We start from the raw sequence: 22,323 nt of genomic DNA, 5'->3' as shown, positions 1-22,323 counted from the left end.
CTAAGGATAGAATTATTAACTAAAACTATAACGAAACAGAAATTAGAAGTGGAAACCTGTGAGTAACAACAGACCTGTGAGTTGGCAAAAAACTAAAACTAAACTGAAACTATCTGTCTGTCTGTCTGTCTGTCTGTCTGTCTGTCTAAACCAGCATGCAGCAAATATTAAAAAAGAATAATGGCAATGTCTTTATGAAATGCAAGGCAACACAAATAAAATTAGAGTCTCATTTATTTGATACAAATTACCTAGTAAAAAATCTCTTAAATACATTTCAATGTCATGATCCATGCAAATTTTGGTAAATCCAGTGAGCATCTTTTTTCTGCCCACTATTAAAGTAATGCTGGATGTATAAACCCGAGGAGAAACATTTTCAGTTAAATTCAGGGTTTATCTGCACAGCACTTTTCACAATTAATTTTGTTCCAAAGGAGTTTTTCAGAGATTTTTATTCTCTTGAAACCCCCAGTCAGCTAGTTAAATGTGAAAAGGTAACTAAGATACAACTAAGTAAAAACTATTCTGGAAAGTGTGTATGTTCCAAGGAAGGAGAGATAAACACTTTATTAAATATTATGTAAGGGATAATGTACAGTCAGCCGGTTGTTAACTAAGAATAAACCCCGACAGGGTGATCAGGACCCCGAAGCAAAGCTGAAATCTACCTCCTGTTTGCGTCAGAGTTCTGTTGGTGTTTATTTTGTAACTAATGACCATCTGACTGCTCATTATCCAGCTCATTACAAGACTACTTGACAAATAAATAAATAAATGCACATGAAACATTGATTTGAGTTTAAATTGCTTTATCAGCCTACCTGTAGAGATCGCACAGAGATCCGAGTAGTAGTAAAGATGGCACGCAATACCCGGATGAGCGGTCTGATACGTGGATGTGTGGTTATTATTCCAAAATATCAGACCGCTAGATGGCGCCATTGACCAATTGGAACAGAGTATTCCAGAAAGCCGTGTAATAAATTTTTTCACAGAACTAAATGCAGATTTGTTTTTATTTCTTACTGTTAAAACTAGTGCTGTCAATAGAATAAAATAATCGTTTTTAATCATCTCATAATTTCTGACCAAAACGGTTAAACAGTTTTGTCAAATTCATTAAACATGAATTTTTTTCTCATTTATTACACTTTGTGTCTCTGACATTTTTCATGAACCCTCTTGCACCCCCCTACATCCTCTAGGAATGTCCGGACTCCTGTTTTTAGGGATGAAACTAAAACTATTCTGAAACAATATAAATATTAAATATTAAGCAAACTAACTAAAACTGAAAAAAAGAAATGTCTTTGAAAACTGAAATTAAATAAAAACTAGTGCACTGCCAAGCACTCATACACATCATCTTAAGTCCATAAAATAGTAATTATAGTTTAGTTTGAACTATTGAATTTCCCTCGGGCAAACTGGAGTCTGATGACCTCATGGTTCCTAATACCAATTGCATGTAATTAAAGAATTACAAAAATGTCTAATGTCTGGTCTGTATTCAAAGGCCTGAAGCCATAAACAGGAAAGCCTGAGCCAATTCAGCCATGTAATAGTACTAATTTCACATCAGCTATCTGCAGAATTGTGCATTGCGGTGCAACGAAAACAGTGATACATAAATAAGGGGAGTCTTGATCCCTAATACTCATTTCTGACCAGGAAGGCGCCGCACTCTGAGTCAAACTCTCTCCATAAGTTACTCACATAACCAAAACTGCAATCAAAGGTGTCCTGTGAAGCATTGGCATTCCCAAAAAACACATTATGTCATGGGCTCTGCTTTAGAACTGGTTTCAGCACTCAAAAATTGCTTTCCAAGTTGTTCTTGGATATAAAACAGTAACAGTACAGTTTGGGTCACATGACATTATAACATCATTTTCAGAAAGTCAGTTTGACTTTGAAATCCAGACCTTTTCCCAAAAGAGACTTGCATGTTTGCTTTGGGTTACCAAAGGGCTCGTGTTATATGTCACTGGGTCTGTGCTCAATGGCCCCATCCCAAGCCTCATTGAAAATCTATGATGACATGGGTTTCATATGACCCTATTCAGCTTGCTACACTTTGCATGGGCAACGTGATATTAATGGATTTTTATTCTCTCTGATTATCTTCAGATGTTTCTGCAAAGAGTTTCAGATATCATTGTGTTCTTCAGTCTCTCCAGGTCAACACCTCTGAGGGCTTCTGGAGACCCAGTGTACTACACAGTAATGTACAACCTTACTGCACTGTTGATCTCAGTACTGATCAATGCCTTGATGGTGGCCATTACTTTCTACAGCTCAGATGATCAAGATAGGGGTAGACTTAAAAGGCAAGAGTTAGCAAAGTAGGCCTTTTACATCTGAGCAGTTTTAGTGCATACTGTACATTTTTGAAAAACTACTGTTTTCTTTTTATGCAGGAGATGTAATGAAGGACAAGTCTTTGATCTGATCAAACAGTCCATAAAATGTACTATGGAAACATTTGCTGATGGTACAGTACAGTACAAACATCCAGTAATTAGCCTATACTTTGTCACTTTAAATGCTTCAAAAACATAAGTCCATCAACAACAATTCCTGCACTATATTTGGGCAAAACCAAACTGACACTATTTACTTTTTTTAATGCATGTTCCTGGTCTTATTGTGCATGACTCAGTGCACATTAATCCCAAGAAAGAAAAGTGAATCTTTCATCAAAGTGTATGTAATAACTTGCTCTGACTCTGAAAGGACTATCCCTTTTGGCTGACATTACCTAGGCCGGAAATAATGTTAACCAATAGCCAAATAGCTATATTAGGCATTGTTTTAGGCCACTGTTTTAATGCAGTCTTTCTCAAATCTTGCCAATTGTTAATGCAGTTATTAGTAAGTGTAAATAATTACTGCTGGTTAACAATAATATAATTAGGTTTAAGGCGATAATAGCAAAATAACAATATATTTGAAAATGAAGCATTACAGTACAGTACAGTACAACAACATGATCACAAAGGCAACTGACATTGCTGCTTCCGAAAGTTCATGTAGCCTGAAATGTACCCCATACAGCCGGAATACTGGCAAGCGCCATCCCCATCAGACATGTTTGCATCAGTTCAAACATTTTAACTCTTCCTTGTGCCGCTACTAATAGTGAGTTGCACAAGAAGCCTCAGTGACATAGAAAGTAATCGTGTTGAGGCTGAGACCCGGGTTCTGATCCCATGGACACCAGAATGTAATTGCATTTACTTAAACAATGATGAGCATGATTCCAAGGTTGCATTTTGCATCTAAAATGTCATTTTTACTCCACTGACGGTTAGGTTTAGGGTTGGGATTTGGGTTAGGCAGCAGAGTGAATGCATTCCTGTTGACTGTATAACATCATTTACAAGTAAAATTTACGACTCGCTTTTGGCGCCACACTGTGGACATTTCCAGCATCGGCCACGTGGGGCAGTGGTTTGAATTTCGGTAAACATAGAACTTTCGACCTACTGTTGATGAATTCATTGTGTGAATAGTTTGCACCGAGTTGCTCTTGGGTGTGAACTTGACCTTCAGGCTCCACATTTTATGTAAGTAAAATGGGTTGTGAATGCTGTTTCATGTTGGCTTTTAAAATGCAAATTACAGCAGATGCTGCTGGTATAAATAATATACATTTCTTAATTGTCTATAATGCCATCACAAGACATTATTGTCTGTAATTAATACACTGAAGATGGTCAGTTTTTCCTCTTTTAGACTGGATTTGCATCAAACGATTCAGTTTATTGAGAAGCCCACTTCCTTTATTAGGTCATAGACACAAACATCTGCTCTTGTACCAAAAAACAGTAATAACAATTGCCTTGCAGGCACACAATTGGAGTGGCTACATCTGTAAACAGTTCCTGAAACCCATATTAAAATCATTGCATATTATTTAATAAAAACAGGGCAGATTTTCAACAATATTCTGCCTGTGCTTTGTTTAAGAACTCATTATTGGATGAAGGTCACAGAAAACTCAAACAAATACACTCTGTTTGTTTAACTTTGTGACATTTCTGCACACAATAAGACTAATGAGTCACTCCACAATACAATAAGATTGATGGCTGCGATAAACGACAAACGATAAAAAGGGAACAAAAAGGATCTATGAGGCCAGTATAGCTAATAAACAGGTGGCAGTTTGCAACCTTTATACAGTAGCAGTTCAGGACAAGTGAATTAACAGTGCTGAAATACAGCTGGTAAATGCAATTCAAGGCTAATGTATGCTGTATCTTTATTGAGCAAACAGTTGCTCCTAACAGCAGTCATACAATAAATTAAATTCAGATGACAGAGGGGTCAAGGGTGGCACGTCATTTCCTGGTCGTGTGTGGGGCAGTAGATATCACCGGATCTAGCAGATGTCCATGTCAGGACTGGTTTAAACCTGCTCAAAACACTGGTGTGCATGGCCTTCAAGGGGATTTTGGTATGTGTAATGGTGTGGATTTTCTGATAATGTGTGTGATGGTAACGACGTTTCGTTTTTTAGAATAAAAAAGTTAGACAAGCCCTGTTAACATATTTGCTTATAGTCAATTAAGTTTGAGAATGTATTCTTTGTGAATTGAAATTTTGAAATAGCCTAACTGACATGTTAATGATGACACAAAATAAAGCTGCAGTACTGTGATGTGGAAGTCTGCTGCACGGCAGAGCTCCCTTTCTCTTCTCATTTCCATTACATGCAAATACTGTATAGTTGTTTGGAAAGACTAAATTGTTCACTAAAATGCTTGGCATGATGGTAATGATGGCAGTATTTGGGACAGTGATTCTTCTATATTATAAAATAATTATTAATTGTATACATAATATAAAATTCTAAATAAATTCAAAATGATTTGTCAAGTTCTTAGGAAAAAGTTAGATTTTTGTGATTTTAACACTTTAAAAATGTATTTTAAAGGGCTAGTTAAAAAGTATGGGTGCGGACAAGCCCAAAATAGCCTTTCAACATTTAAAAATGAGAATTTCTTTTTTTTTTTTTTTAAGAATATAAAATGTTAAAACAGGGCTCAACGCTAAGGATTTTTTCTACTGGCCCGGTTGGGCCAGTGCTTCAGATTTTTACTGGCCCTGCCAAAATTTTCACTGGCCCCAACACAAAAATGACAAATAGCTGTTTTTACCATCATGGCTTTAAAAAGTGTCCAAAGATAAATATTTGTTACATATTTTGTTTTTAATACAATGCCCCCCAGGGGCCTGGGTAGCTCAGCAACTACCACACCTGGAGTCGTGAGTTCGAGTCGAGGGTGTGCTGAGTGACTCCAGCCAGGTCTCCTAAGCAGCCAAATTGGCCCGGTTGCTAGGGAGGGGAGAGTCACATGGGGTAACCTCCTTGTGGTCACTATAATGTGGTTCGCTCTCGGTGGGGCGTGTGGTGAGTTGTGCGTGGATGCCACAAAGATTAGCGTGGGCCTCCACGCACGCTATGTCTCCGCGGTATCGCGCTCAACAAGCCACGTGATAAGATGCGCGGATTGATGGTCTCAGATGCGGAGGCAACTGAGATTCGTCCTCCGCCACCCAGATTGAAGCGAGTCACTACGCTGCCACAAGGACTTAAAGTGCATTGGGAATTGGGCATTCCAAATTGGGGAGAAAAAAATACAAAAATACAATGTCCCCCAAAATTGAATCACATTTATAATTTGCAAGATATGATTTATGCCTTATGTAATCCCATATATGCGCTTTACATATATAAATTAATAAATACATCATATTAACCTCAACCGTCTTACCATTTACACATGTGCTTTTAAGCCAAGAATTCTGTGGAGGAGATGATGGGTTTTCGGTCACCCGTTTAGTCATGTTGTCATGCAGCTTTTGCCCATGTGTAGTGTTTTCACAAGAAGGATCAAAGATTTAGTCACTGAGTTAAAGATTTGATAATTGGCTGAGAGAACAGATTTGCTACTAAATCGGTTGTGATGTGTAATATACATTAGGGAGATATTAGGCCTAATCTGTGAATTAAAAATGTGTATATAACATGAAATCAGACAACCCAAACAAGACCAACACTGACTGATATACAAAGAACAAAAACAAAAATACCTGTATGGTCCAGAAATGAGACATGTAACAGGTGTTTTATGAGGATGATATGAAGTAGACTGTTTCAAATATTCATCTTCACCCTGCAGCTGAACAGCTCTGATAATAATAGCCTAATAGCAATAGTGATCTTGCTTCTTTTCATATCAAACGCCATTATCATGTCGAATTAATGTTTAAGTTTTGAAATATTACCTAATTAAATGTATACTTACATTTTGGATACTGAGCAGCTTGTGATTTCCAGACACGTGTATAACTGGGGTTTAATAAAGTTTATTACATCTCATTCGGCGCTTCATCTCTAAAGGTGAATTAATGAGAGAAAATGTGTTTGTTTTTTTTCAGTGGGAATAAAACTAGCGCTCTGTCCCTTTATGAGAGCACGTGCATGTTAAACAGTCTACGCTGCACGGAGAGAGATGATGATGAGACATATGCACAGAGAGACATGGATTTTCAGTCCTATAGAAAGAAACTGTTGATTTCTTGTGTTCCAATGTGTGGATTACAAATTTTCACCAACATGTAAAAACGAAAAATGTGGGGATTTCGCACGCTGTGAACACGGAATGTGCGGGGATACTTAAAATGTTGCACATGACCTTAAATCCCACTATGAAATTCATTAAGTGGGTTTTTTCCTGCTATTTTCTACACATTGGTAATAGCAGCTGCTAAGACACTTGGAAAAGAGTGAGGACAGTGCTAGGAGAGTGCATTCGGTGTCTGCCCGATCTTGTACGTGCACACGACTGTGCCTTGGCGCGTCCAGTATATTATGCATTTGCGTGTCTTTGTGAGACAAATATACAAATATCGCTCCTTAGTTAGAAGACTTTGTTCGCTCTGTGTAATTTTTGTGCTCTCTCGCTTGTTGTTTGCTTGCACTAATGTTAAATTTGCAGCACTGGCCCGATCGGGCAAGTGACAGTTCTAGCAACTGGCCCGAATCTTTCTCACACTGGCCCCAGGCCATCGGGCAGTCCTTATTGTCGAGCCCTGTAATAGCCTTTGTAATATATCCTTTAAAGAAAAAGTGCTTTAAAAACACAATCATTCTAGTTTTAAAATCATCTTAGGGGACAGAAAATTTAATCCAATTGAAGAATCTTCCACATATGCAGTAGATACTCTTTCTGACATACAAAACTCAAGTATGGTCAAAATTGGTCATTGACTTCTATTAACACAAAAAAATACACGAATAAGATATTAGATATTGTCACATTATGACCTCTTGCCTCCTTTTTAGCTGCTTTTTAACTAACCCGCCAGTTATGTACAGCCTATCGATGACATGAAATGTGCAGGCTGATATATCTTTTTTACTGACTGAAGTGAAAAGAGCCATGCCTTATGGTTTAATGTTACACAGGTTATATATGGCATTTGGGAGGGTGTATATGCGTGTGATTCTGAGTCTCTGTGTATGGAAAGAAAATCACAATGGTTTGGTTATGTAAACTATTTGCTTTGGATTAAGTATCTGTTTATTTCCTGGCGGCTAACAGACAATCTCATGAGGCAAAGGGAATACCACTGTCATCTTTTAAAATGGCCAGCTCATTCATTCTCTCAGAGGAAAAAAATAGTAAGTTAGAAAAAGACAAAAAGGACAGAGTGAAATTTGTAAACTTTAAGAAGTTTGACAGTGCAGGGACTGTGAGCTGTGTGAGCTTGTGAAAAAAAATATTGGTGTTCCTGTGGCTTAAAGGGATAGTTCACCCAAAAATGAAAATTCTCTCATCATTTACTCACCCTCCTGGCATCGTGTATGACTTTCTTTCTTCTGCAGAACACAAATGAAGATTTTTATAGAGTATTTCAGCTCTGTAAGTCCAATAATGGGTGCCAATATTTTGTCGCACCAAAATCCACATAAAGGTAGCATAAAAGTAATCCATATGACTCCAGTGGTTTAATCCATGTGTTCAGACATGAAATGATAGGGCTGGGCAAAAAAACTGATTTTTCAATTAATTGTTTTTTTTATGTGGTCGATTTGATATCGATTCTCAAAAGCCATGAATCAAACTTTTCTGTATGTATTTCCGCAAATGTTTAATTTACGATACTGGATCTGATTAATGTAAATCTTATTATTATCAGTCTTCTTCACTAGATGTCATTCTCTTATTTACCTTGCACGAAGTTACAACGGAAAGCCTGTTGATTAAATCATTCAGTGCTTAACATGGCAGATGCATGCGCATCGGTGTTAATGCCTTCAAATAAAAAGTCAGCGGTATGGAAGCATTTTGGATTTCGCAAGCATGAAGGCCAAGATACTGTTGACAGGAATAAAGCAATATGCGTGATTTGCAATGCCGAGGTTAAATACAACAGTAATACTACAAATCTGCAGAACCATTGACAAGACATCACCCGGACAGGCAGGTTTCAACACCCACACAACCAATTGCAATTGAGTCAATTGCATTTTTTATCTGCAAAGATATAAGGCCATACAGCGTTGTGGAAAACGACGGATTCCGTTACATGTTGAATGTGCTGGAGCCTCGTTATTCTATCCCTAGCCACAAGCGGATGAGCGAGGAGGTGATTCCGAGACTGTATTATGAAGTAAAAAGAGACATTGCTTTGTCCCTATAGTCAGCGGACAGAGTGGCCCTCACGAGCGACGGTTGGACATCAAGGAGTCAAGACTCCTATATCACAATTACCTGCCACTATTTACACGATGACTGGGCTCTAGTTTCAAATGTGTTGCAGACGAGGCCTATGCAAGCTAGCCACACAGGGGCAAATATATGTGCACTGCTTTCACAGGCTTTGGAAGAGTGGGAGCTCACTAAGAAAGATCCGGTCATTGTGACCGACAATGCTGCCAACATGATACGTGGCGTGGAGATAATGGAGCTGCTTCATATTGGCTGCTTTGCTCATACACTAAATCTGGCATCGCAAGCTGTGCTGAAACTTCCAGCCATCTCTCGGTTGCTTATTTGAGTTAGGCGCGTAGTGATATTCTTCCATAGGAGCTCTAACGCAAATAAAGTTTTCAAAGAAAAACAAATGCTACTGAACTTACCCTGTCACAAACTTAAAACCGACGTGGTGACCAGATGGAACAGCGCACTGGATATGCTTGACAGATTTTTGGAACAACAACCAGCAATCTCAGCTACACTGCTTTCTCCTTAAGTCCGCAGGAGCGAAAAAGATCTTTGCACCCTGACAGAGGCAGACATAATGATGGCAGAGGACATTGTGAAAGCTCTTTGGCCGATGAAGGCTGCAATGCTAGCGATGTCTGAAGAAAGCTCCGTTACCCTCTCTGTCATTACACCATTGCACGCACAGCTACTTGAGGAGATGCGCCAGACTACCAGTGATTCCACCGTCATTAAGGAACTCAAATATGCCGTGCATGACGACTTGAGGTTCAGGTATGTTTACAAAAACAGGTAGTACTGTCTATAAAATGTAACTTCTGTGTGACATCTGATTGCATTCTAGATAATTGCGTGTGTGTGTGTGTGTGTCTGTGTGTGTGTGTGTGTGTGTGTGTGTGTGTGTGTGTGTGTTGATGCAATAATGTAATTCCAATGTGCTTGTGTAATCTTTTAAGATATGCAAATCTGAAAGAGAAGCTGTATGTGGCATCAGCACCTGACCCTCATTTCAAGACCCTTCCTTTTATCTCTGATGAGGACCGAGAGGACACATTCACAAAATTGATCAGTGAGAGCAAGTTAAGACACATGATGTAAGTTGTATAAAGTTTTAAAACTGAAAATGTAAACAAAACAATTTTTTATTAATTGCACATAAATATAGTAAATGAAAGTATATTAAATTAAATCCATTTTCTGTATGGTAGAAATGGGTAATACCACTGAATTTACATTTACATTTTCCTTGTTTCTAACTATCAGCAGCAAGGATCTGATAGTACTTAAATTGGAGGCAGTGCACCTGTACAGGAGCAAAAATCCCTTGGTGATGACCCTTCCCCACCAAAGAGGTCAAAAGAATCTTGTGCACTGTTGGATCTGTTTGGGGCAGCCTATGCACCAAGGGCCAACACTAATGCTGCAGAGAGGGCACAAGAAGAGATTGTCAAATACAGGAAAGTTACACCTGTACCTCTCTCAGAAGATCCACTTAAGTGGTGGCGTATGCATGAGGGAGAGTACCCCCTTATGTCCCAGCAGGCAAGATGCTATCTTTGTGTTCCAGGGACCAGTGTCCCAGCTGAAAGGATCTTCTCCACAGCTGGTGACATTGCAAAAGCCCAAAGAAGTTGCCTTCTGCCAGAGCATGTTGACCAGCTCCTTTTCTTGCAAAAAATTACAATTTCCAATTAGGCAGTGTTAGTTTAAGCCAGTTCCCTACAATGTTCATAGGCTTGCAGCCTCCATGTTATAGTGAATGTGTTGAGATTTTATGCTTTGACACATCTTTAATGTAAAGTAACGTGATCCTTTTTGAACATGGCATGTGACTGTTTTGAACTGCCCATTTTATTTTCAACTACAATTTTGAATCAAAATTCAGGCTACTCATATTGAATGTTTTTGAAATAGAGAGGTGAGTTCTTTTTTCAGAAATGTACCCATGTTTACCTGAAATAAAGAGTTTAATGTACAGGTCTGTGGCTATCTTAATTTCTTTCATTACTATACCATATGTAAACTGGTGTTCCCTGTACAGCTTTACACTGCAAATAGTATTTGTATTGAATCTATATTAATCGAATCGCAAATTGAATCGATCTGAGATCTTGTGAATCTAAATCGAATTGAATTGAATCAGGGCATCTGTGCTGATACCCAGCCCTATAGGTGTGGGTCATTTTTGATCTTAAATTCTCCTCCCTGCCCAATAGGGGGTGATGTGCACGAAGAATATGAATCACCAAAAACAAAAGAAGGAGAAAGTGAAAGTGATGGGAAAAAGGCTTAAATATTGATCTGTTTCTTACCCACACCTATTATATCGCTTCAGAAGACATGGATTTAACCACCAGAGTCATCTGTATACTTTTATGCTGCCCTTATGTGGATTTTGGAGCTTCAAAATGTTGCCACTCACACTTGCATTGTATGGACCTACAGAGCTGAGATATTTTTCTAAAAATATTCATTTTGTGTTCTGCAGAAGAAAGAAAGTCATACACATCTGGGATGGCATGAGGGTGAGTAAATCACGAGAGAATTTTCATTTTTGGGTGAACTAACCCATTAAGCCAAGAACACTACAAGACTGAAACTCATCGCCGTTTGATGTTTAAGGTCTATGACTAGTCTGTGACAAATATGCCCGATTGTGGCAAATTCTCAGTGTGTGCCTGAGAACTGCGCTCTTCTAGTGGCCCTTGTCTAGTGAGAAACACTGCAACTAGTTGCAGATTTCAAATTGGTTCTGACCAGTCATCAATAAATTGAAAATATGATTTTTAAGTTCTTTGGAAAAAGTGCAAAGTTGAATTTTCATGCTTTTAACATCTTTTTTATAGTCTGTTTATTGTAGAGGGGAAGTTAATAAATTCTGCATTTGGAAAAGCCCAAAGACGAATTCTGGCAAATGTAACGCTCTTGCAACTTGGGATAAAGTACTTTGAGACATAACATAAAAAGTTTCAAGTTATTACAATCTATCCTTTAAAACTAGAATGGCGAAGAATCACCAAAACATACAGTTGTACTCATTTCTGACATAAAAACTCAAATGCTCAAAATTGGTCCTTGTCTTCTATTAAATCAAAGAAATACATAAACTAGGCCATATCTACAGTCACTGAGGGGTGCACAACACAATCAAATTGGCAAGGCAAATAAAAGCTGAAAACACAATAAATAGCCACAACACAACAAAATTAAGCCACAACACAATAGACAATACAGCACAACAGAAATAAGCCAAAAAAAAAAAAAAAAAAAAAAAATTCAAGCCACAGCACAGCGGAAAAACCACACCACAACAGAAATAAGCTACAACACAATGAAATTAGGCGATTTATGCATGTAATGGTATACAGAAAATGTTCATTATCCCTGAAAGATATCACTGACATAAGTGTCCATCTCACCGGTCTATGTGAAAGCACTAGACTGTGTAAACAGCAAACAAAAATGTGACCACGGGCCGCTTTCTGTCTGTCGATCATTTTGCGCATTCCCATAGTGCTGTAATTGAAGCGGATCATTCAGGTTTAATGCCATATTCAGATTCATAACAGTTGTCAGCTCTGGGTGCTGTTTTGCTACTGTTATATTTGACAACTGCTGCTCAACTGTGTGGTGACGGTCTCAACGCTATCATTGGAGGACGGTGTTTTGGAAAGAAGAGGTGTGTCTATTCAACGGCTCAGTTTTGTGGAAGTTCCAAAATGGTTCAAATCGCTTACAGCACCTTTAAGTACTCTGGCCAATATCTGGTTGGGATTCTATCAAAACTCTTAATTCACATTACTTCATCAACATTTGCTCCAATCCGTTCCGGGCAATGATGCGAAAATTACGTCACAGAACCTGCATCTATTCTTGCTTACCGGCAGCTCTTATAAGGTGTCCTGCTCTCATGAAAATGGGCTGTATGCAGGCTGTAGCCCCTGCTCGGACGACGAGGCACTTGGGGGAAATGCTCAGTTCCTCGGTCAATACTCTCGTGATGCACTGACCAGGGAACGCTTGCAGTGACTTGCAATGTGACGAGCAGCTCTCTGCACCTTCCAGGCAGCCTCATGATCTCTCAAGCAATGAGTCACACAACTTAAAATATAGTGCTTAAAAATATTTATTTTTTGTTAACTTTGCTGTGCTGTGCCTTAATTTCGCTGTGTTGTGGCTTAATTGTGTTGTTCTGTAGCTTCATGTCGCTGTGTTGTGGCATAATTGTGCTGTGCTGTAGCTTCATTTCACTGTGTTGAGGCTTAATTTTGCTGTGCTGTGGCTTAATTGTGTTGTTCTGTAGCTTCATTTTGCTGTGTTGTGGCTTAACTTTGCTGTGTAGTGGCTTAATTGTGCTGTAGCTTCATTTCACTGTGTTGAGGCTTAATTTTGCTGTGCTGTGGCTTAATTGTGTTGTTCTGTAGCTTCATGTCGCTGTGTTGTGGCTTAATTGTGCTGTGCTGTAGCTTCATTTCACTGTGTTGAGGCTTAATTTTGCTGTGCTGTGGCTTAACTGTGTTGTTCTGTAGGTTCATTTCACTGTGTTGAGGCTTAATTTTGCTGTGCTGTGGCTTAACTGTGTTGTTCTGTAGGTTCATTTCACTGTATTGAGGCTTAATTGCGCTGTGCTGTAGCTTAATTTCACTGTGTTGTGTCTTATTTTGTTGGTCACCATGCATATCAGATAATGTAACATAGTTCCTTCCTTCTTCATTTTCTTCTTAGCTAATCTGCTGATTACGAAATGCCAAGGCTGTATACCTTTTATACAGGCTAAAGTGAATAGAGCCATGCTATACGGTATGGTTTAATTTTGCACAGGTTATATATTCTAGTTATATATTCTTGTCTCTATATTCTAATATTCCAGTCTGCACATTTTCCTGACAAGCAAAGGAGAGCGCAGGAGAACAATGCATTAAGTGGGAGTGGAAAAAAAGAAACATCAAACTGCTCCTTCAACATCTTGTCTCATTCATAATTTTAGCCTCTTCTTTAAAAAAAAAAAAAAATTGGGGTTCTGTGGCTTTTAGTCCACGTCTGTTAGTTTTGAGACCATCTGTATGATAGTGAAGACCCCCTCCCAAAAGTTGACAAAAAGTATTTTCTTGCAGTAATGTGTATCATAAATACAGACGACTCATCTTGCACTCAGAGGCATATCAAAATTTTTGTACAATTAAATGCTCTCTAGAATGAGAATGTAGTCGTACCACCTCCTTCTGACTAGCAATAGCAAGTAGCAAGTCAGGTTCACAGATATGATGTAAACTAAAGTGTCTGCAGTGCGGGAGACCCGGGTTCACATCCCGCATAGAAACCAGGAAGTAATCGCGTTCACATAATCAGTGATAAGTGCAATTCGGAGGTTGCATTTTTCCACCAATCATTACATTATTAATCCACTGATGGTTAGGTTTAGGGTTTGGGTTAGGGGGTAGTGTACATAAAATGTGCATTCCTCTTCAATGCATTACTTCCTGTACAGCTGAAAGAAACTTGCTTCACAACTAGCCTTTGGTGCCCCTCTGTGAACATTGCACCCAACAACACTTATTGCTTTGGCCACTGGGGGCAATGTTTTGAATTTTGGTAAGCACAGACTGATTTGAGCTAGAGAAAAGTCGAACTACTGTTTCCGATTTCTAGGGCTGCCCCCTAATAGTCGACCAAATGTTAGTCGATGAGAAGAGTCTTGGTCGACCAAGTTTTGATTGGTCAGTTGGTCGCAGAAAAAAACAACTCCACAGGAAACCGACTAACACCGATATTACCACTGGTTGGATGCTAGATGGTACTATGGCGTAATTTTCGTTAAGCAGGTTTAGGGTTAAGCCTACACAATAAAGCAAAGACACCTTGATTTCAAACTCTGAACTTTATTTTTATTTATTTTAACAAAAAATTCAAATGAAACTGGAAAAAAATTAAGTGCAATTAAAATGTGTTGTTCAACTTTTTGAAAGATGGCTTTACCACAGTTGTGAAGAGCAACATCTCTTTGGAAACAAACCTATTTCATCTGTGCATTCTCTACCGGTCGGGTATTTCGTTGTCTGGGAAAATACATCATGTGTGTGAATACATTTGTTTTGTTTCCTCCTTCACAATATATATATATCTCGCAATATCCAATTACATCGGCAACCCCCGAGCTGAGGGATCAGTGAATATTTTTGCTTTAGTGATTTTGCATTGAAAATTAAATTCATTTATTTAAAAAACTTAAAATCAAATAAATTTCTAAATTCAAATTGCACTCCAAATGAAACGAAAAAGCAATTAAAATAATGAAATAATCAAAAAAATTATATATATATATAACCACCTTTCCATTTACCGTCAGGCAAGTATCCGTCTAAACATGCAGGCAGAAAATTACTTACACAAATGAAGGCATAAAAACAATTATAAATGTAAAAATAATAATTATAATGATGATAATATTCACTGAAATATAAATCATGGTTCGAGGTGAACGTGTTTTTGTATTATTTTATGTTTTAATCACAGATGTATAGGCTGAAGATTCGTGGTCACAATGAACTGCTCTGTGGAAATAAAGCGAACATCTATTCTTAATCATATAATAAAGTGTGTTTCTTCAAGCGTGTGCCTGTGTGCCGCTGAGCAAATTATTTGTAATATTAATTTGATAATAATAATACTAATAATTTAATACAATAATGGGAAAACGAGCCAAATATCATCTTGACATCATCAAAGGCATCAGCTATTGGCGATCACTCTGACCATCGTCGATCCCCGAAATCATTGTCTGTCGTCACAACCCTAATGTGCATTTCTCTCTATAACTTAACAAAATGTTCAGACTCCTTGCTGGTTTTTCTGACACATTTCAGAATCATTACCGCTTTTGTCGGTGTCGCTGCTGCTCATTTTGTGCATGTGCTTGTAAAATGTATATTTTAAAGGCTCATTATTACGGTTTAGTATTTCTATGTAATGTAGAACAGTGTTAGCAATGTTACTTATAACATTCTCATCCCTGGAATTCAAACCATTTTCTGATGCCCCCCAAAATATATTTAAGTAATTAAATATCATAAACGTGCAACAACTAGTCGACTAACGGCTTAAACTAACAACTACTAGTCGACTAGGAAAATATTTGGTCGGGGCAGCCCTACCGATTTCACTGTGAGATCATACTGGTCTGCCATATAAATAAATGTTAAGGTGCTCATGGCTCATTCTGTGTTCTGTACTTTAAATTAATACATTTTAAAATCATATGTCTGTATTGGCACCTTGACATTGGTGAATCGATATGTGTTAAATGTTCACCAATCAAACTTAAAGAGTCCACATTAAAGATCAGAGTACAAGGTGGCTTTGAAGTAAGGCTGGGTGATATGGCCAAAACTGTATCCCGATATTCTTTTTTATATCGCTTGATATCGACATTTATCACGATATACATCCACATTTGCACGTTGCGTTGTACTTTTTTTTTCAAGTTGGCAGAAGAAGAAAAAAAATCTGAAACAGTCAAAATAGTCTTTACAAAATTGCATTTGGGGCCCAGAGACAGCCAGAACAGTGGGGTCTGAGGGAACTTCTACCAAAATATTAAAATATTTTATAGAGTTCATTAATTGAGTGTTAAAGGTTATCTGTTAATTTTGAAGCATAATGACAGCAGTCCAGTATTTATTAGAATATTTTTACATTCAAATTATATATTTTTATATTTCTTTACATTCAGATACCCAGGTATGGTGACTGAGGAATGACACTGTATGGGGGTTCAGGTGTATCCCCTATGAGAATAATTTAGAAAATGTAAAAGTCTGAATGGACCATTTTGATATTTTCATTAAAGTGAGAAAGACTAGGCTGCAACTAGTAATTTTATTCTCTTTCCTTTTCATCCATGCCAGAGATGACATCTGATTAATTTTCACAAAATTAGAACAGAAATATAATTGTTCATTATTAAAGGCTCACACGCTGATTAATAATGCTAAATTTAGAAGGAAAAAACTTTATGGTATAAAGGCACTTTGGAACCACGTTAATTTATGTGGTGCCACATGTCCACTCACATGCAGGGAAAATAGTCGAAGCGTGCGGAGCGGGACAGGGCATAAATAAAGCGTGTTCAGTGCTACAGAAAAATATTCAAAAATACAGTGCAGAAAGATCAGAGATGGTGTACACAGAACTGTTGTTTTGTCGCGCTGCTCACTAGAGATGATGAGAGGGCGCAACAGTTGTCATGAAGTCTTGTGGTCTTGATGGAATCACAACAGAATTGCAAGAAACAGAAAGAGGTACAGAGACAATCCAACAGACAGACTCAGAGAGAGTATCAAGAGTTATTAACAGTCATTAGGTAGTCTCTAACAGCTATAAAATATCATTAAATGCTTGTCACTTTAATCTATGCAACTGAGGTTACAAATGGGTCTTTGTGTATTTGAAAAAAAAAAAATACAGCACATTGTGTGATTGATCTCTATCCTCCCTGCAAAATGTATTATTGCAACTGCTTTCTTTGACTGAGGGAAGATTTTTTTTTTACATCCATCTATCCGTGCCTGTATGATTTTAACACAAAAACTAATTTTAGAGTGCTTCCACAATGCTAGGGTGTTTTGGGCTGTTGCCAAGGCAATGCTATGTGGTATCTAAGGTGTTCTTAGTGGTTTTTATAACACGGCTCTCTGAATTACTCGATTCTGATTGGTTAATGGCGCCATCTAGCGTACTGCAAGCCATCGTTCCTGCTTTTCGGATCACAGTGCGATCTCTACAAGTAAGCTGATAAAATAATTTAAACTCAAATCAATCTTTCATGTGCATTTATCAATTTATTTGCAAGTAGTCTTGTAACAAGATGCATAATGAGCAGTCAGACGTTCATTAGGAATTACAAAAATAAATGCCAACAGAACTCTGACGCAAAATGGAGGTGGATTTCAGCTGTTCAGCGATTTATTTATTCTCACATAATTATATAATTTCAATGTAAATCAATGTTTCATGTCCATGTATTTGTTTATTTTGCAAGTAGTCTTGTAATAGGCTGAATAATGAGGAGACAGATGGCCATTTTCACAGAATAAACACCAACAGAACTCCGATGCAAACTGGAGGTGGATTTCAGCTGTTCAGCGATTTCTTCTCAACTGAAATCAATATAAAATGTCCAACTTTATTTGGTTAGTAGCCCTGTAATAAGCGGGATAATGTACAGTCAGGCGGTTTTTAATTGCGCAATAAACCCTTTCAGGGTCGGGGTTTATTTTGCAAAAACATCCAGCTGACAGTACATTATCCCTTACATAGCACATAGCTAGGTGGTTGCAAGTTAGCTCTGAGTGGTCGCTAAGTTGTTTACTGGCCGAAGTCTACAGGTTTTGTTGTCAGCCAGATGTTATTCTGATCACTCCGAAATGTAATAACATGGGGGCCTGGGTAGTTCAGCGAGTACTGATGCTGACTACCACCCCTGGACTCGTGAGTTGGAATCCAGGATGTGCTGAGTGACTCCAGCCAAGTCTCCTAAGCAACCAAATTGGCCCGGTTGCTAGAGTGGGTAGAGTCACATGGGGTAACCTCCTCATGGTCGCGATTAGTGGTTCTCACTCTCAATGGGGCACGTGGTAAGTTTTGCGTGAATCGGGGAGCATAGCTGGGAGTCTCCGCGGTGTCATGCAACAAGCCACGTGATAAGATGCACAGATTGACGGTCTCAGAAGCGGAGGCAACTGAGACTTGTCCTCCGCCACCCGGATTGAGGTGAGTAACCGCGCCACCACGAGGACCTACTAAGTAGTGGGAATTGGGCATTCCAAATTGGGAGAAAAGTGGATAATTTTTTTTTTTTTCATAAAAGGAATGTAATAATATAACTCTCCTCAACAAGCCACAAGTTTTGAGGTATGATTCATGTCTGGCGCACAAATAAATAGTTAATTGATTGATTGATTCATTAATTTATGTATTTACTTTTTATGATTATTACAATAGTGGTATCACAATAGAGATAACTGCCTAGCAAGAGCAAACACCAGTAATTAAAAAGCAAAGGATTAGACAAACACATTAGGCTTTCACATATAAATATCGCTCCAATTTTGCCATGTTCAAAAATAGAGATCCTAAGAAAAGCACTTCCAAACTATTTTGACTGTAGACTGACATAAGAAAAGCAGGGCTGGTCTAATCCAGTCTTCCAGGATTGTCAAGTTTGTAGCATGCCTCTACATTTAAAATGAAACACTGAAAAGCTGTCCAAGCTCCCCCATGGCATGTACACACGCAGTGATCACTACATGCACAACAAATTACAACAAAATGTGCAGCTCGCTGAATTGTTTGAAGAAGGTATCTGTAACAAAATCAGGTATTCTTTCCCGGCTGGGTGATTAGTAAAAGGCAAACTTTTTGTTTGGTTAATCATACAGTATAAATAAACTATTAGTAGTGTGTTGGTGAGATTCATTAACAAAGACGAAAGATTTATTTTCTTATAGTGTGGAAATCTTGAACTCCAAGACCTTAATCTGGAGACTAAACAATCCACAACTGTGAATAATTTACTACCACATTGCAAAGACAGCTTGAATGACTTTTTTAAGGAGAATCATTTGTTTTAAAAGCAATTATGGTTCAAGCATTGCTATTTCCAGTCAACTACATCAGTTTAAAATGATGTCAAGGGCTGGGAAAGAGCTGCTTGACAGGGGTAGACTAGTAAATACATAGGATTAGTCCCACAAACACTGATCCTGGTCTAATCAGATCCTAACCTTTAGTAAAAAAGACTGGCATGCTGAGAGAATAAGGTTTGGTCCAGGGCGAACTTTAATCTAGGCTAAAACCAAGCTTTTTAACTAGCTTAACCCGCTAAATTCAATGGTCAACAAGCTGCACCAGCAACATTTTGATCTGATCCTGATTCTAAAGGGGTTTCCACATGACTTGAGTCAGCATTGCAGAATACATTGAGCTCTATAGAAGGAAGCGTCAACTTCAGCATTACTTATGGCACCATGTTGTGCTTCTATCAAGTGTTGCGCAGGGTGCTCAAAATTCAAATAATTTCAAGTTTGATCCCGTTGCCGCTGACCTTTCAAAGCAGTAGCCAGTGACTACCTGACAATTCAGATTATGTATCATAATGTGGGCAATGTCAGGATTAAATTTAAAACAAGACATTCTCTGCAGCGTTTCATCTGGAAATCAAAGCAGCATTTGATTGATGGCCTAATGCAAGTCATGTGGAAGTGAAAAGACTGGCAAAATGAGAGAATGAAGTTCGGTACAAGACTAACGTTAATCTAGGTGTAAGGAAGCATTTCAGAGCAATGTCACTTTTGAAAAGACCAACATAGCTACGTTTTGCTGGTGAATACCATGGCTATGCTGGTCCACTATGCTAGACCAGTGCCAAACCAGCACTAACCAATACTGTGTAAACTAGCCTGGTTTTTGTACTGGTCTTTTCAGCAGAGGTAAGATCATAGAATATTTCCTGTACTCACAGTCAGAGGTAAGGAGCAAATGACGAAGATGAAGGTCATGGAGGCCAGCAGGAGTAGATGGTCCATTTCTTCCTCTCCCTGTCCAAACCAAGTACTCAACCTCTTCTTTCGTCCAGCCGACACCACCGAACCCCGGCGACTAATTTGGCTCCGGTGCATGCGACACAGGCTGACAATGACCGAACCGTTACACAAGAAAACTACAGCAATGAGGAGCGCCATGAGTACGGCGTAGGACAGAGAGAAGGCCAGCGTTTGTCTCTCCTCGTCCTCACCCTCTCCTTCTGCCTCCATCTTGATGAAACACCATGTTCCAGGACAGTACTGCTTGTGCCGTCCGTATCCAAAGAAGGGCAGCAAGCAGAAAGCGAAGGTAAAGAGATAGATGAGGAAGAGGACAATCTTAGCAAAGCTTCGCCGTACATGTTTGGAGTAGAAGTAAGGATGACTGATGGCAAGACATCGCTCCACCGCCATGGCGCACAGTATGAACATAGAGGCCAGGCCGAAGAACGTCATGGCAAAGGCGAAGAGTCTGCACAGCCACCGATTTCCTGTAAGACCCACAAGGGATGTGCTTTGAGCATAGCAAATGAAAACCGGTGGGCTGAGTAAACACGTTCCCACTAGATCTGTCAGAGCAAGGCCTGTTACGAGGATGCAGAAGACTGAGGACTTGGTGCGACGCTCTTTCTGGTGGACCCCTAGGATAGTCAAGGCCAGCAGGTTGCCGACCACCCCGGCAATGAACATTACAGTGCTCATCACGGGGTTCCCATTCACATCGATTCGAGTGATGTTCTCACATGTCTTGTTTGAGAACATGTTTAGACTGCCCTGCCCTTGAACCCTGACCCCAGAGGTAGGGATCGGGCAAAGGCAGTTTTGTCTATTCCACTAGAGTTGCAGTTCCTTTTCTTTGAGAATGCAAAGACACTGTAAAAGAGAAAGCATTTCTTCAGATTTAAGAAGTCTATCACACTTCCTAACCACAACCATAGTTGCCTAAAGCAAATATACACTCTAAAGCAGTGGTTCTCAAATAATGAGTCTGACCCAAAAATTGGTCGCAGGTCTGTTCTGATAGGGACACTAAGAGCAGTTAAACAATAATGTTAAATGCAAAGACATGCAATTAAATGCTTAATTCACCAAAACATGACAACTCTGTCATTAAAGGAATAGTTCACCAAAAAATGAAAATTTGCTGATAATTTACTTACCCTCAGGCCACCCAAGATGTATCTGAGTTTCTTTCCTCATCAAAACAGAATTTAAGATTTTTAGTATTTCATTTCAGGCCTCCTCCTCTTTAACAATGCAAGTGAATGTCCTCCATTTTTTGACGGTCCAAAATGCATATTTAGGGTGCATCAAAATAATCCACATGACTCCATGCATTTTGGACCATCAAAAATGGAGGACATTCACTTGCATTGTTTAGAGGAGGAGGCCTGAAATGAAATCCTAAAAGTCTTAAATTCTGTTTTGATGAAGATAGAAACTCAGATACATCTTGGATGGCCTAAGGGTGAGTAAATTATCAGCAAATTTTCATTTTTGGGTGAACTATTCCTTTAAGTCATTCTGTTGACTTTCTTTCTTCCATGGAAAGCATATACTGTATGTTAGGCAGAATGTTAGGGACTGACAGCCTCAGTAACCATTCACTTTCAATGTATGGAAAAAATGCGATCAAAGGGAATGAGGCTTTCACATCTGCTTTTGAGTTTATAGATGAAAAGAAGTCGTATGAGTTTGTAACAACCTGAGGGTGAGTAAATGACAACAGAATTTTCATTTTTATTTGAACTGTCCCTTTAACCACATAGTTGAACAAAGTTTGGATAGCAAAATAAACAAGCTTAACTTTAAAAAAGGAGGAGAAAACGCTTCTTTTGTTGTTCACATCAAAGACTGTGCATGTCCAATCAAACTCTATAGTATTTTGGCGTCATTAAATTCATCCATCACGACAATATGGCTAATAATAATAACATGTTTAGCCCTGTGTTTGTTTCTTCCATGGTTTGACTAGTAAATCAAACTTCTGCTGTTGTTTA

General features: G+C 38.6%; 1 protein-coding gene across 4 annotated transcripts in view; it reads right to left on the bottom strand.

Moving 5' to 3' along the window:
• The window catches only part of ptgir (prostaglandin I2 receptor), a 143,288-nt gene that overhangs the window by 119,773 nt on the left and 1,192 nt on the right, over positions 1–22,323 (bottom strand). For all 4 annotated transcript variants that reach the window (XR_007895391.1, XR_007895392.1, XR_007895390.1 and 1 more), the window contains exon 2: positions 20,261–21,196. Coding sequence is in view for 1 of the 4 variants with exons in the window: in XM_051679449.1 (XP_051535409.1) it covers positions 20,261–21,085 (825 nt within the window). In the remaining 3 variants the exon portion in view is untranslated. The remainder of the gene's footprint in view (positions 1–20,260; positions 21,197–22,323) is intronic.

Source organism: Myxocyprinus asiaticus, chromosome 39, assembly GCF_019703515.2.
Source record: "Myxocyprinus asiaticus isolate MX2 ecotype Aquarium Trade chromosome 39, UBuf_Myxa_2, whole genome shotgun sequence".
Taxonomy (NCBI): Eukaryota; Metazoa; Chordata; class Actinopteri; order Cypriniformes; family Catostomidae; genus Myxocyprinus; species Myxocyprinus asiaticus.
Note: the sequence above shows the minus strand (reverse complement) of the source record. Positions and strands in the feature narration are given on the sequence as shown.